This window comes from Mobula birostris, chromosome 9 (genome assembly GCF_030028105.1).
Source record: "Mobula birostris isolate sMobBir1 chromosome 9, sMobBir1.hap1, whole genome shotgun sequence".
NCBI lineage: Eukaryota > Metazoa > Chordata > Chondrichthyes > Myliobatiformes > Myliobatidae > Mobula > Mobula birostris.
Window position 1 is genome coordinate 8,226,129 of NC_092378.1, and position 16,118 is coordinate 8,242,246.

Consider the following 16,118-nt stretch of genomic DNA (forward strand, 5'->3'; position numbering starts at 1 on the left):
TGATGTAAGTGGATTTGCTCCATTTGTGCTCTTTGCCCACTTAATGCAAACAACTTGCACTATTCATATCTGCTTTTTTCAGAAAACTGCAGAAATACTCTGGATTATAATTAGCTGGCCATGATGTAAGTGTAGTCACATTCAACCCACTTAGACAGGTCACTTCCTTAAATTTGCTGGAGAGAGATTCCTCACCCCTCTGTGCTCAAATTCAATTCCAGGAGTTCCATTCGATTCCTCAAATTATTTTTCCCATAATTTTGAAAACAGGGTAATTTAGTCGGGGGGGGGGTGGCCCACATTTTGAACTTAGTTTCGCTTATGGCAAATCATTCCAACACTCATTAACCACATGTCAAGAGATCTACTAATCTCCCTTGATGTAATCTTGATTTTATCGGCCTTCATAGTTGAGCAGTACTTCAAAAAAAAAAGTTAATGTTCTAAGTCATGCCACCTCAATATGTTTGGCTTTAAGTGTTTTAAAAAAGACCATTATTTTCCCCAAAGTTTGGGTCCGAGTCCTGGAAAGTAGAACCATTGAGCAGAGGAATAGGCCCATCGGTACACAAAGTCTGTGTTCAACATATTGTCAAATCAGACTAAACTACGACTGACTGTACATGAATCTACATTCCTCTGTGAAATGCATGATCACTTCTCTAATAACCTCTTCAACACTACAAGAGAGGAGTTATTGCTATTTAGGTTTGGGTTTTCTGTTCTAATTGTGTTTTTTTGCATTACCATCATCATGCTCCATGTCATATGACATGTGTGATCGATCACAGTCTATGTCTTTAATCTGAGAAGTTCTAATAAGCTCTTCAAAACTTTTGCCTCTCCATCCCGATGTAACTCATGAATGCCATGCGCTGTCAACTGCAACTTTTTCTTCCATCAATTTCACCCCTCATTGCAAGATATTTGAGCTTCTCTTTCCTCTGTACATGTCCCAGAAATTCCAGCTGTCAGTTCCAGATCGGTGATATCAGCTCTCTTCTTATTCCAGCTTTTCGCAACACTTCCTCATTTGGTATGGGACAGAATCGGTGCGAGTCAGCATGGATTTACGAAGGGGAAATCGTGCTTGACTAATCTTCTGGAATTTTTTGAGGATGTAACTATGAAAATGGACAAGGGAGAGCCAGTGGATGTAGTGTACCTGGACTTTCAGAAAGCCTTTGATAAAGTCCCACATAGGAGATTAGTGGGAAAAATTAGGGCACATGGTATTGGGGGCAGAGTACTAACATGGATTGAAAATTGGCTGGCTGACAGAAAACAAAGAGTAGCGATTAATGGGTCCCTTTCGGAATGGCAGGCGGTGACCAGTGGGGTACCGCAGGGTTCAGTGCTGGGACCGCAGCTGCTTACAATATATATTAATGATTTAGATGAGGGAATTAAAAGTAACATTAGCAAACTTGCCGATGACACAACGCTGGGTGGCAGTGTGAAATGTGAGGAGGATGTTATGAGAATGTAGGGTGACTTGGACAGGCTGGGTGAATGGGCAGATGCAATTTAATGTGGATAAATGTGAGGTTATCCACTTTGGTGGTAAGAACAGGAAGGCAGATTATTGTCTAAATGGAGTCGTTAGGAAAAGGGAAAGTACAACGAGATCTGGGTGTTCTCAGACATTAGTCACTGAAAGCAAGCATGCAAGTACAGCAGGCTGTGAAGAAAGCTAATGACATGCTGGTCTTCATAACAAGGGGAAGTGAGTATAAGAGCAAAGAGGTCCTTCTGCAGCTACAGGACCCTGGTGAGACCACACCTGGAGTACTGTGTGCAGTTTTGGTCTCCAGATTTGAGGAAGGACATTCTTGCTATTGAGGGAGTACAGTGTAGGTTCACAAGGTTAATTCCCAGGATGGCAGGACTGTCATATGTCAAAAGCTTGGTGCGACTGGGCTTGTATACTCTGGAATTTAGAAGTCTGAGAGGGGATCTTATTGAAACATATAAGATTATTAAGGGATTAGACACGCTGGAGGCAGGAAGCATGTTCCCGCTGATGGGTGGGTCCAGAACCAGAGGCCACAGTTTAAGAATAAGGGGTAGGCCATTTAGAACAGAGTTGAGGAAAAACTTTTTCACCCAGAGAGTGGTGGATATATGGAATGCTCTGCCCCAGAAGGCTGTGGAGGCCAAGTCTCTGGATGCTTTCAAGAAAGAGATGGATAGAGCTCTTAAAGATAGCGGAATCAAAGGTTATGGGGATAAGGCAGGAACTGGATACTGATTGTGGATGATCAGCCATGATCACAGTGAATGGTAGTGCTGGCTCGAAGGGCTGAATGGCCTACTCCTACACCTATTGTCTATTGTTATTCTGCCTTTCCATGATATTTTCAGCATTCTTCTCAAAAACTACATTCCTGCAGCTTCGAGTCTTCCTTCACTTTGTCCCAACATTTGCTTCCGTATGTTAGTGTGGAATGAACATAGTTCTGCAACATTGAGTTTCATAACCATCAAAATTGTTATTTAGTATCTTCCTCAAATGCTCAAATGTGAACCTAATCTCCTAATTTCAACTTTTGCCCTATGGTCAGATGTTATCGCGCTCCCCTAGTAATTGAATTGTTTCATTGCCCACTTTCAGTCTACCTTTCTGTATTTCTTTCTTCTTTGTGACAATCATACATTCAGTCTTCTTGCAGTTGATGGTTTATTTAGTATTTCTTGGAGCTTCTTGTTGGATTTACATTTTTCTCATAAACGCTTGGTCTCCGACTTTATGTGCCTGTGATGCTGCAGCAAAGAAGTTTTTCATTCGACCTGCGCACGCATGCGCTTGTCAATGTGACAACAAACCCAACTTTGACTTTTTTTGACTTCCCCTCAGCGGCACAAGTACAATTCAAACACTAGGTTATTTTACTCATCACAATAAACCTACTCTACATCTCCTGCAATTGTGCATTTCATCAGCAGGCAGGGGAACAAAACACTTTTGTTTACCGTTCCTCACAAAATCCATTTACCTTTAAATGTTCTTCTCATGACACTCCCTTCCCTTCCTTTGCTTCCCTCATCATCATGTGCCGTGTCTTATGACATGGGGGATCATGGTCTCACGACCACAATTGTTCTTCGCAAATTTTTCTAAGAAGAGGTTTGCCATTGGCTTCTTCAGAGCAGCGTCTTTACAAGACAGGTGACCCCAACCATTATCAATATTTTTCAGAGATTGTCTGCCTGGCATCAGTGGCCATCATAAAAATATAATTGCAAAGAAAGCACTACAGCTTTGTAGAAAGCACTACTTTCTCAAGAGTGTGTGGAGAATCGGCATGTCATCAAAAACCTTGGCAAACTTCAGTAGATGTGTGGTGGAAAGTGTACAGACTGGTGGCATTACGGCCTGGTATGGGAACACCAATACCAGCAAAAAATCCTACAAAAGGTAGTGAATTCGACCCAGTACATCACAGGTAAAACATTCCCAACCATTGAGCACATCTACATGAAACATTGCCGTGGAAAAGCAGCATCCATTATCAAAGATCCTCACCACCCAGGCCATGTTCTTTTCTCACTGCTGCCATCAGGTAAAGGGTACAAGTGCCTCAAGACTCACACCAAAGATTCAAGTACAATTACTACCCCTCAACCATTAGGCTCTTGGAAAAAAGGGGGATAACTACACTCATTCTACTTCTGGTGTTCCCACAGCTGATGATCTCACATTAAGGACTCTTTATCTTGTTATTTAATGCTCCCGTTATTAATTACTATTCATTTATATTTACATTTGCACAGTTTGTTGTTCATTGATCCTGTTTACAGTTACTATTCTATAGATCTTCTAAGTATGCCCACAGGAAGACAAGAATCCCAGGATTGTTTGTGGTGACATGTATGTACTCCGATTGTAAGCAGCAACTCCTTCGCTTGCATCTTCAGAAACAGTTCTGTTTCTATCGTTGATATCTCTTTTTTACCCTTTCAAGGTTCTTTTGAAGACCCTGACCTGGAGTTACACTCTGACTTTGGCTCTTTAAGGGAATGGGACCCACTCTCAGGGCCTCAAGACTGCCACTTCTTGACATCCCAAGGACTCGGCCTGGAAGACTAGCGTGCCTTCAGGGTGCTGGATTTTCGTGGCTCTGGAGAGGGCTGAATCAAAGCCAGTGCCCCTGACTGAGACATCGCGGGTGAACATGGAACATTGGGAGCAGCGGGCCAGCTGCTGGCTGTGTGCCCAGAGACCCGAGTTCTTTGGGCATAGAGCTCAGGAAAAAAGCAACACAACAGACTTTTAACACCATCAGTCAGCGAGTTGTTTGTTACATCTCTCCTCTCACTGTGAAATGGGTCACCTCTTTTTCCCTTACTGGGGGAAAGATACACCCTGTGGTATGTCAAATACCGGGTGAACAAGTAGTCTTTGGTGTACTGCAGCTCTGTGTCTTTACTGATGCTTTGCTGCACACTTGAGTGCTCAGTGGAGGGCGCCAATGCTTTTTTGCTGGTGGGGAGGTGGGTTTGTTGCCTTGCTGATGCTTGCTCGCGGGTGGGGGAGCTTGAGGGGCTTTGGGGTTCTAACTGCCATTCGTTCTTTGGGGAAATCCTCTGTTTTCGTGGATGTTTGTGAAGAAAAAGAATCTCAGGTTGTATATTGTATACATTTCTCTGACATCAAATGTGCGTATTGAACCCGTTGAATAACCAGGAATTGTGATATGCACCACCTGCTCCCACGACTCTGATCGGGGGCTAAGCAGGTGCTACACCTTGCCCAAGGCTCACAGGTTAGCAGAGGGAAGGAGCGCCTTACACCTCCTTTGGTAGAGACATATCTCTACCCTGCCACCCTTCTAAATTGAAAAACATACGTCATTCAATGTTTATTTAGATTCCAGCAGTGGTAGCCCTTTGCACGCCTGCTTATCATCCTCCAGTCGCCGTCTCCAATCTTCAGCCCCATCCCCCACCTTGCTACACCTACTTCACACTTTTATCTAATCCTATCTATCACTCAACTGCTTCTATCCCCAAACTCCTGTCTGTCTCCCTCTCTTCGCACAACCTGCCCATTATCCTCAGTCCAGCAATCACATCAAGCTCCTGTCTCACCATTCCCCCTCTCCTCATTATGCTGGCCAGCTTCTCCTCTTTGTCCTGATGCAGGACTTCAATCTGAAACATGAACAGCTCCTTTCTCATCCACAGATGTTTTTCAACCCGCTGACCTCCTCCAGCAGATTCCAGACTCCACTGTCTGCAGTCTCGCGTCTCAATTTCAGCTTATTCCACATTTATTCTGTATTGAACTGATTTTGCTTCTATTTTAATCCAAACAAAAAATCTAATTTGAGACTACTAAATCTGTGCCCAATTTCACCTAAAGTGCCTGATAATGAGGCAAAATTTAGATATTCCAAATTGTGGAGAAGTGATGAGACCATAAGACCATCAGATATAGGAGCAGAATTGGGCCATTTGACTCATCAAGTCTGCTCCACCATTTCATCATGGCTGATCAATTTCCCCCTCAGTTCCAATGTCCTGCCTTCTCCCTATATTTCTTCATGCCATGACTAATCAAGAATTTATCAATGCCCGACTTAAATATACCCAATGACTTGGCCTCCATAGCCACCTGTGGCAACGAATTCCACAGATTCACCACCCTCTGGCTAAAGAATTTCCTCATCTCTGTTCTAAATGGACATCCCTCTTTTGGGATTCTGAGGCCATGTCCTCTGGTCTTAGACTCTCCCACCTGAGGAAACATCCTCTCCACATCCACTCTATCAAGGCCTTTCAACATTCGATATGTTTCAATGAGATCCCCCCCCTCATTCTTCTCATCTCCAGTGAGATCAGGCCCAGAGCCATCAAATGTTCCTCATATGATAAGCCTTTCAGTTCCAGAATCACCGTCATAAAGCTCCTTTGGGCCCTCTCCGATGTCAGCACATCCTTTCTTAGATAAGGGGCCTAAAACTGCTCACAATATGGCAAGTGAGGCCTCACCAGTGGTTTATAAAGCACCGTCAGTGTAACCTTGCTATCTTCAGCATGCACGCGCTCCTTGGCTGGAGTAATGTAGTCAGAAAGAGAAACTGACTGTGATGTTTTTTCCTTTCTGGACTGGGATATTACTAAGCCCAAATGAATTCTGAGAAATAATCAACAATTAACTAGAAATACAACCCACATGCTTTTGTATGAGATCATTATTTCCACACATCTGATAATATCATACATGCCTCTGTCACTTTTGACCACATGGATCCCCTACAATTCACCTACCAACACAACCAATCAACAGATGACACAATAGCCACAGCCCTACACACCATGCTAGCACATCTGGAGAAGAGGGATGCTGCTGTGAGAATGCTGTTCTTGGACTACAGTTCAGCAGTCAACACCATAGTTCCCTCCAGATTCGACAAAAAGCTCAGAGATCTCGGCCTTCACCCTGCATGTGCAGCTGAATCCTGGACTTCCTGTCAGATTGCCGGCAGATGGTAAGAGTGGGCTCCCTCACCTCTGCCCCTCAACACAGGTGTCCCTCAGGTGTATTACGCCTGCTCCTTTACTCTCTGTATACCCATGACTGTCGCCACCCACAGCTCCAATCTGCTAATTAAATTTGCTGATGACACTACACTGATGGGCCTAATCTCAATTAATAATGAGGCAGCCTACAGAGGGGAAGTCCATCACCCTAACACAGTGATGTCAAGCAAACCTCTCCTTCAATGTCGCAAAAACAAAGGAGCTGGTTGTGGATTACAGGAGGAATGGAGACAGGCTAACCCCTATTGACATCAATGGATCTGGGGTTGAGAGGGTGAACAGCTTTAAGTTCCTTGGCATCACATCACCGAGGATCTCACGTGGTCTGTACGTACCGGCTGTGGGGTGAAAAAAAAAAATCACAGAAGTGACTCTTTCACCTGAGACGGTTGAAGAAGTTTGGCATGAGTCCCCAAATCCTAAGGACATTCTACAAGGACACAATTGAGAGCATCCTGACTGGCTGCATCGCTGCCTGGTATAGGAACTGTATTTCCCTCAATCACAGGGCTCTGCAGAGAGTGGTGCAGATAGCCCAGCACATCTGTAGTTGTGAACTTCCCATGATTCAGGACACTTACAGAGACAGGTGTGTATAAAGGGGCCGAAGGATCATTGAGGACCCAAGTCACCCCAACCACAAACTGTTCCAGCTGCTACCATCCGGGAAATGGTACCGCAGCATAAAAGCCAGGAGCAACAGGCCAGAGGACAGCTTCTTGCACCAGACCATCAGACTGATTAATTCACGCTGATACAATTGTATTTCTATGCTATATTGACTGTCCTGTTGTACATACTATTACAAATTACTATAAATTGCATATTTAGACAGAAACATAACGTAAAGATTTTTACTCATGTGAGGGATGCAAGTAATAAAGTCAATTCAATTCGACCTACTTTCAATTTTGAATAAAAAAAAATTCCTGAAGAGGAGGACATCACACAACAGAAACATTTATAAGCACTTTAATGGAACCATAAACTCAGAATAACTGTGTGGATTAGAACTGAGACTGGGCAGGGTGCCACTATAAACGGTGGGTTGGGCTGATGACATGCTTGTACTGAGAAAAAATAAAAAATTGGAAGTTTTGGTCAAGTCAGATTAGGACCTACCTGTTGGCTCACTATCCAGATGCCTTTCTTAATCAGAAAGCAACTTTTTAGGCAGCAAGAGATTCAGGCATATTTATTTAATATTCCGTCCTCAAACAGATCAAACAACATGTTTGAGACTGTAATGTTTATGGCATTCAGACTGGGTCAGGGACAGAAAAATGTCATTAGCACTTGGGGGTCAGATTAAGTCTAGGTTCTTACTTTACTCCTGAACAAAGCTCTTGTGCGGCTGTCTTCGAAGAACTATTAATGACACACCTTTTTCCTGTACACAGGGAAACAAATTATCCATTTATTCTTGTATCTCAGCCACTCTGGCTCCTGGGTGAAATTTGAAACACACTGCCAGAGAAGGAGGTGGAACCAGTCATAATGAACATGTTTAAGAGGCACTTAGACAGTCAAATAGGCTAGTTGCAGAAGGAAATACAGGTGTTCCCCCCAGTTTTCAAACGTTCGCTTTGCGAAACCTCACTGTTATGAAAGACCTACATTCGTACCCAGTTTTCGCTTTCAGAAGGTGTTTTCACTGTTACGAAAAAAATCAGCGCGCGATAAAAAGCCACGCGCGCCCCGAGCAGCCGCTCTCCCCCAGATTCGGAACGGCATTGCTTTAACACGTTGCATTGAGCAGCCGTTTGCAAGGTGAGTTCTGAGGTATTGGAAAAGCCTGAAAGAGCTCGTAAGGGTATTACATTTAGCGTAAAACTAGACATAATTAAGCGTTTTGATCGTGGTGAACGAAGGACAAAGTGAGTTTGACTTGTGGAAGCTGACGAAGATGATGTTGAAGAGGTTTTGGCATCCCATGACCAAGAACTGATAGATGAAGAGCTGATGCAATTGGAAGAGGAAAGGATAACAATCGAAACCGAATGCAGTAGCAAAATGAACGTGAAGCCACTGCGTGAGATTTTCGCTGCAATGATAAAGCACGACTTTAATTTTGAAAGGGTACGTCCGTTTAGGGGATATTTGCAAGATGGTTTCAGTCCTTACAAAGAACTATATAATAGAAAAATGTGCGAGGCTCAGCAGTCAAACAAGCCTTCCACATCAGCCAAAGCAGATGACGAATCTCGATCTTCGACATCGAGGCGGGCAGTCATAGGAGAAGATAGCCGCCTGCTCTAATGGAAACAGATGACGAGATGACACCCCAGTGTCCCACCACCCCAACACCCAGGCCGCAGACAGATACAGTACCGATTCGCTGAGAATGCAGCGGTAGCCGGGAGACACACAGCACATCTTTAAGAAAAAAGCCGAAATAAACATGCTAATTAATTAGGTACCGCCCCACACATAAATGTCGGCCCAGATCAGAGGCGATGCAATCAGCAATGATCTGAGCTGACAATTACGTGTCGGGCGACACCTAATTAATTAGCATGTTTATTTCCGCTTTTTTCTTAAAGATGTGCTGTGTGCCTCCCGGCTACCGCCGGACTCCTGCATGCCTAGCGGATCAGTATCGGTCGGCGGCTAGGAGGGTGGGGGCCACTGCACTACTCCAGCCTGCAACAACTCAGCCTAACACACCATCACCAGTGTGCTCTGCGCTGTTCCGATTCCGGTAAGTGATACTACACTGTACATACATTATTTCTACCTTATATAGGCTGTGTATTAATCATATCATTCCTGCTTTTACTATGTGTTACTGTTATTTTAGGTTTTGTGTGTTATTTGGCATGATTTGGTAGGTTTTTTTGGGTCTGCGAACGCTCACAAAATTTTCCCATATAAATAAATGGTAATTGTTTCTTCACTTTACAACATTTCAGCTTACGAACCGTTTCATAGGAACGCTCTATCTTCGGATGGCAGGGGAAACTTGTATAGCATTAAGGTGTTAAAAGGCATTGGTCATACCGCACATAAACAGAACTGAACTGTGAGCAGCTCTGGGCCTTTTATCTAAGAAAGGACGTGCTGGATTGGAGAGGATCCCGAGGCCAATCGCAAGAAATGAAAGGGTTAAAGTGTGAGGCCCATTTGATGGCTCTGGACCTGTACTCATTGGTGTTCAGAAGACTGAGGAGGGATCTCATTGAAACCTATTTAATACCGAAAGGCCTCAATACAGCTGATGTGGAGAGGAAGTTCCCCAGTGGGAGAGTCAATGACCAGACAGCACAGCCAGAATACAAGGATATCCATTCAGAAAAGGAATTTCTTTAGTCAGAGGGTGGGTGGTGAATCTGTCAAATTCATTGCCACAGATGAAGGCCAAGTTTTTGGTTATATTTAAAACATGATTAGCAGGCCCTTGATTTGTAAGGGTGTCAAAGGTTATGGGGAGAAGGCAGAAGAATGTGGTTAAGAATAATAAATCAGCTGTGATGGAATGGCAAAGCAGACTCAATGGGCCAAATGTCACAAAAATGCTCCTATATCTTATGGTTATATGAATATAATCCTAATGAGGGCAAATTGAATTACTGTCAATGGGCAGAAAGCCTGGCATGACTGTGACGGGTTACATGGCCAGTTTCCATGCTGTATGACTCCGTAGCTCTAAGATGTAGTGAATATTCAGCTAGGTCCCTCCATATAAACACTACTTTTGATTCAACCTGGTTCCTAACGCTGTAGGGAAACACTAAACTAACATCCCAGTACTTTGGGAACCATCTCAGGATAGTCGTTGTTTCCAAAATGGACAGCTGTTGCAACTTGAATTGAGGCAACACCCTGACACAAAGGTGTTTGGAAGGGCTAGACAGGCATATGCAAAAAAAAAATAATCAGGAGCAGGGTACATTATAAGAGCGACTGATACACTTAAAAAGAAGAACGTGTTTTTTTAAGGTAAGAAGGGAGCTATTGAAACAGAGTTGGTCATTGCAGAGAAAAACCAAGCAATGGAACTCTCATCTGACAAAGACACGAGAAAGAGGATGAAGAGTGCACAAGGCTAGGCACAAAGTCAGAGTTTAGCTGGGAGAATAGCCATAGAAACAGGAAGAATCAGAATTAGGTTTAATATCACCAGCACACACCGTGAAATTTGTAAACTTTATGGCAGCAGTACAATGCAATACATAATCAATATAGAGAATGAGTTACATTAAGTGACTCATATGTCTATTAAATAGTTAAATTAAAATAAGTACAGTAGTGCAAAATACTGTTCTTCATTAAATTACAGTATTGTTGCACTGTTGTAACTATATGTCATAATTATGTGGTTTTTGTCAGTTTTTCAGTCTTGGTCTGTCTTGTGTTTCTGTGATGTCACACTGGAAGAATATTGTATCATTTCTTAACGCATGCATTACTAAATGTCAATAAAAGAGGACTGCGTGTCCTCATAATCTAATAAATAACAGAAATTTTAAAAAAAGTAGCGAGGTAGTGTTCATGAGTTCAATGTCCATTTAGAAAACGATGTCAGGGGGAAGAAGCTGTTCCTGAGCCATGGAAATAAGCAAATAATACTGCAGATAGTGAATTTTATTTGAGATATTCAGATTCGAGAATGGGAGCCAAGGTCAATTGATAGGAACAGTCCAGTGGAGAACAGTAACTCTCTGTGGAATATTGTGGTGGAGTTTATAATGTACTGAAATTCTTGCGTGTGTAATCAGCCAGGAAATTACTAGAGCACTCAAGCATTAAAAAGCAGCAGGCCAGGCAGCATCTCTAGGAAGAGGTACAGTCGACATTTCAGGCCAAGACCCTTCATCAGGACTCGGCCTGAAACGTCGACTGTACCTCTTCCTAGAGATGCTGCATTCACCAGCAACTTTGATGTGTGTTGCTTGAATTTCCAGCATCTGCAGAATTCCTCGTGCAAGCATTAGAAAAGTCCCTTTGATTCATTCACAAAACCACTGATTAGAAAAGCAATCAGCCCCTCTAAATCATCAACACAGCATTCCTAATACTTGTTAATAATCCCAATGTTTCAGGATCATTTCAGTAATAAATAATTAACTTTCAGCACAATCAAACTGGAGGATGCAGTACCGTCGCATAGCAACCAACACAAAGCTTTACAGCGTCCGTGATCACTGATCAGAGTTCGATTCCCGCCATGGATTCCTCTGGGTTCTCCAATTTCCTCCCACATTCCAAAACTGTACCGGTTAGGGTCTGTACGCTACGGGCGGTGCCTTGCTGGTGCCAGAAGCATGGTAACACTTGCAGGCTTACCCTACACATCCTTGGAATGTGTTGTTGGTCTTTGATACAAAATTATGCATTCCACTATGTTTCAACACTTCAATGCACATGTAACAAATACAGCTGGTTTTATTTTAATAACCTTGCAAAAATATCATAGCCGCTTGGCAAAATTACTGATGCAGTCTTCAGTTTTGGTCCGGGAGGTTCTGCTCGTCACCTAAAACACTCAAAACCATCCACAGGTGTACCATAGAGCACATTCTGACTGGCTGCATCACCATCCTGTACTGCACAGGATCGAAGTAATTTGCAGAAAGTCGTAAAATTAGTCGGCACTATTGTGGGTACTAGCCTCAGTAGGATTCAAGACAATTTCAAGGAGCGGCATCCATTATTAAGGACCCTCATCACCCAGGACATGCCCTCTTCACATTGTTACCATCAGGAAGGAGGTACAAAACTTGAAGGCACACACTCAGCCATTCAGGAACAGCTTCTTCCCCTCTGCCACCCTATTTCTAAATGGACATTGAACCCATGAACAATGTTCCCTATAACTTGTAATGACCAATATATGCAAAAATTCTGAAGGGTCCTGATGAAGGGTCTCTGCCCGAAACGTCAACTGTACCTCCTCCTAGAGATGCTGCCTGGCCTGCTGCGTTCACCAGCAACTTTGATGTGTGTTGCTTGAAATTCCAGCAACTGCAGATTTCCTCATGTTTACGGAAGGAAATATGATTGAGTACGATCGTGAAAAGTACTTAACATGCCAACGAGGTAAGGGGTGACAACATTTTGTGTGCGGTTTAAATTCCTTTGTGCGCTAGCAGCTAAACATGTGTGCGTGAACCGCGCGCGCGCGTGTGCACACACATACACACACACACACCCACCCCCTACCTACCTTACCAGGAACACTGCCCTTGAAAACTACCTCACTACCTTTTATGTATTTCTGGTTTTTTTAATATAACTATTTCATATATACATATACAGACACACTTACTGCGATTGCATTTTTTATATATGTTTATCATGTATTGCATTGTAATGCTGTCACAAAGACAACAAATTTCACAACATTTGCTGGTGACATTAAACCTGGTTCTGATTCAGTTCTGTCTGATAAGCAGTTTGTCAAAATCATGATGATCCCAACATTTAATATACCAACAATAATGAATTCAAACTTAAAAACTAACAATAATAAATTTAACTATTCAAGTACAGTATAGTCATTCGTAAGGCCAGTGATGTTGCGGGGATGGAACTGGACTCTCTCACGGTGGTGTCTGAAAAGAGGATGCTGTCCAAGTTGCATGCCATCTTGGTCAATGTCTCCCATCCACTACATAATGTACTGGTTGGGCACAGGAGTACATTCAGCCAGAGACTCATTCCACCGAGATGCAACACAGAGCATCATAGGAAGTCATTCCTGCCTGTGGCCATCAAACTTTACAACTCCTCCCTTGGAGGGTCAGACACCCTGAGCCAATAGGCTGGCCCTGGACTTATTTCCTGGCATAACTTACTTTTTACTATTTAACTATTTATGGTTTATTACTATTTATTATTTATGATGCAACTGTAATGAAAACCAATTTCCCCCGGGATCAATAAAGTATGACTATGACTACATACTACAAATTGTACGTGTGGGTAGAACAGAGAAATTACTGGGGAAAAAACAGAGAATTCAAAGCTATAGGGAACTGATAAAGAAGACGAGGGAACTCATGCAGATTAGTCATGATTATAGCTAAAGGCAGGGCAGGTTGATGGGCTAAGTACGCTCCTTATGCTCCTGATTTTCAAAGTTCAAAGTAAACTTATTATCGAAGTATGTATATGGCACTATATATGACCTTGAGATTCATTTTCTTGCAGGCATTCACAGGAAAATAAATAAATGAATACAATAGAATTAATGAATTCAAATCAGGTTTAATAACGCTGGCATATGTCATGAAATTTGTTGTAAAGCAGCAGCAGTACATTGCAATACATAATAATAAAAACTATAAATTACAGTAAATATATATATTATAAATTTAAATTAAATCAGTAATGCAAAAAAGAGGGGGGAAAAGTAGTGAGGTAGTGTTCATGGGTCAATGTCCATTCAGAAATCAGATGGCAGAGGGGTTCCTGAATTGTTGAGTGTGTGTATATGAAAAACTATACATAAACAAAGATTGACAACCAATGTGCAAAAGAAGACAAATTGTGTAAATAAATAAACAAACAAGTAAATAAATACTGAGAACAGGTGATAGCAAGTTCCTGCCCGAATTTTTTTTTCCACAGGTGCTGCCTGGCCTGCTGAATTCCTCCAGTATTTTGTGTGTGTCGCTCAGATTTCGAGCATCTGCAGATTTTCTCCTGTTTGTGACATGGGTGGTACAGCGTTTGAAAGCGAGCCTGTAGGTTGTGGGATCAGTTCAGTGTTATGGTGAGTGAAGTAATCCCTACTTCACCAGGATCAATAAAGTATGACTATGACGAAGTAATCCCTACTAGTCAGGAGCCCGATTGGTGACGGGAAATAACTGTTCCTGTATCTGGAGGTGTGGGATCCAAGACTTCTGTACCCCCTTCCCGATGGCAGTCAGAAATGTACGTCCTTATATTAATTTTACCGTCAGAATCGAGCCAAATTCTACTTCAAGCTGAATACTTTAAAAGTAATTTTTAGAAAATAGAAACAAAGAGGAAAAAATGTGTATGATGAGACTGGCGTTTTAAACCAAAAGTGAATACCCAGTTAAGGCTGACGCGCGGCTGCAGATCAGTATTTGGAACTCTCGAATTCAGCTTTAAGCACAAAGTGAAGCCAGGTGAGTAAAAAGGCTCCCAAGCAGAAAATCCCCTTGGGCGAGCACCTTGTCCACAATCTCCACCCACCGTCAAAAATCAGCACAGAACGCTGGACAAAGCTATGGAGGCGTTTGCAGAGAACTTGCGCCAATTTATATTAAATTTTACTTCGAAGGGGGAGAAGGAATGGGGAGGGGCGGCGATAGAGATAGTGCACAAGGCCACAAAACAAGAAATTGGCGAAACGCCTCCATTTTGAGAAAGTTGTCGTCTCTAGAATCACACGATAAGATTTTTATTTAAGTTAAGATGGCAACAGAATGAAGACGGAACTAGCCAACGGGCACTAACTTTCAATGTGACCGATTCATCTCCATGGAGTCACGTACGTGGGTCTAGCCAAACACTCTCCATACGATAAACACTGTTTCATTGCTATGATCTTTCTAAGTGCTCAAAAATCACTAGAGAAACGAGTCAACGGCGATATGCTATATTTATATCTATATTTATGCTCTATTCTTGGTTGGTGCGGCTGTAACGAAACCCAATCTCCCTCGGGATCAATAAAGTATACCTACCTATCTACATCAATACCATCAAATTGAATTGTATTGTGGCATCTAAACCTAAAGCTTTTTCAGTGTAATCAATCAGCAGGAAGCATCTGAATTCTCTCAACGGATTTTGACCGCATTCTTCGTCTTTAAAGTCATCCAAATAAGAGTAAATAAACGTCCCTACCACCCAAAACACTACGTTTAAAAGTTGAAACTTGAGGCGAGGGGGGTAGTGTTAATCGGGTTGTTTCTCAAGCATCATAAAAGTTCGCTGCTTACCCAAAATAGGAAATTGAAGACGAACATAGAGTACTTGATACATCCGTTAACGCCAGCCATGGTTCTGGTCTTAAATTTCGCCCGTTTCGCGCAATTCCAAAACTGTTTCTGTACTTCCCGAGCAAACTAATCGCACACTGCGTTCGCTCTCTCTCCACGAGTGGGACGCGCTTCAGGGCGGGGCTGCTACGTGACCCCAGCGTGTTTTACCAGGAGCCGCAACCCGCCTCCAAACACATTCTAGTTCCGCTGAAGGATTTCGATCCGGAATGCCCACCATATTTTTTCCTCCACAGACGCTGCCTGGCCTGCTGAGTCCCTCCTGCACTTTGATGTGTGTTGCTTGAATTTCCAGCATCTGCAGAATTCCTGTTGTTTGCATTTTGTGTGTGTTGTCTAAACACATTCTCTTGAAAACTTGCATCGGATTGAGATTTATTGGTGGATTTTACTTTTAGGAGTGTTATTAGCATTGTTAAGTAATATTCAGCACTTCTGATCTATTTTTTAAAAAAAACTAGGCAAAATCTAAAATGGGTTTTAGTTAAATTGACAAACACAAGATATTTTCCAGATGCTGGAAATCCAGAGTAACACACACACACACACACACAAAATGCTGGAGGAACTCAGCAGGTCAGACAGCAGCTA

General features: G+C 42.6%; 1 protein-coding gene across 1 annotated transcript in view; it reads right to left on the minus strand.

Moving 5' to 3' along the window:
* LOC140202522 (tetraspanin-8-like) overlaps positions 1 to 15,654 on the minus strand; it is a 53,780-nt gene extending 38,126 nt beyond the window's left edge. Inside the window, exon 1 of the mRNA XM_072267468.1 lies at positions 15,468 to 15,654. Coding sequence (XP_072123569.1) covers positions 15,468 to 15,527 — 60 coding nt within the window. The 5' untranslated portion in view covers positions 15,528 to 15,654. The remainder of the gene's footprint in view (positions 1 to 15,467) is intronic.
* Between the last annotated feature and the right edge of the window lie 464 nt (positions 15,655 to 16,118).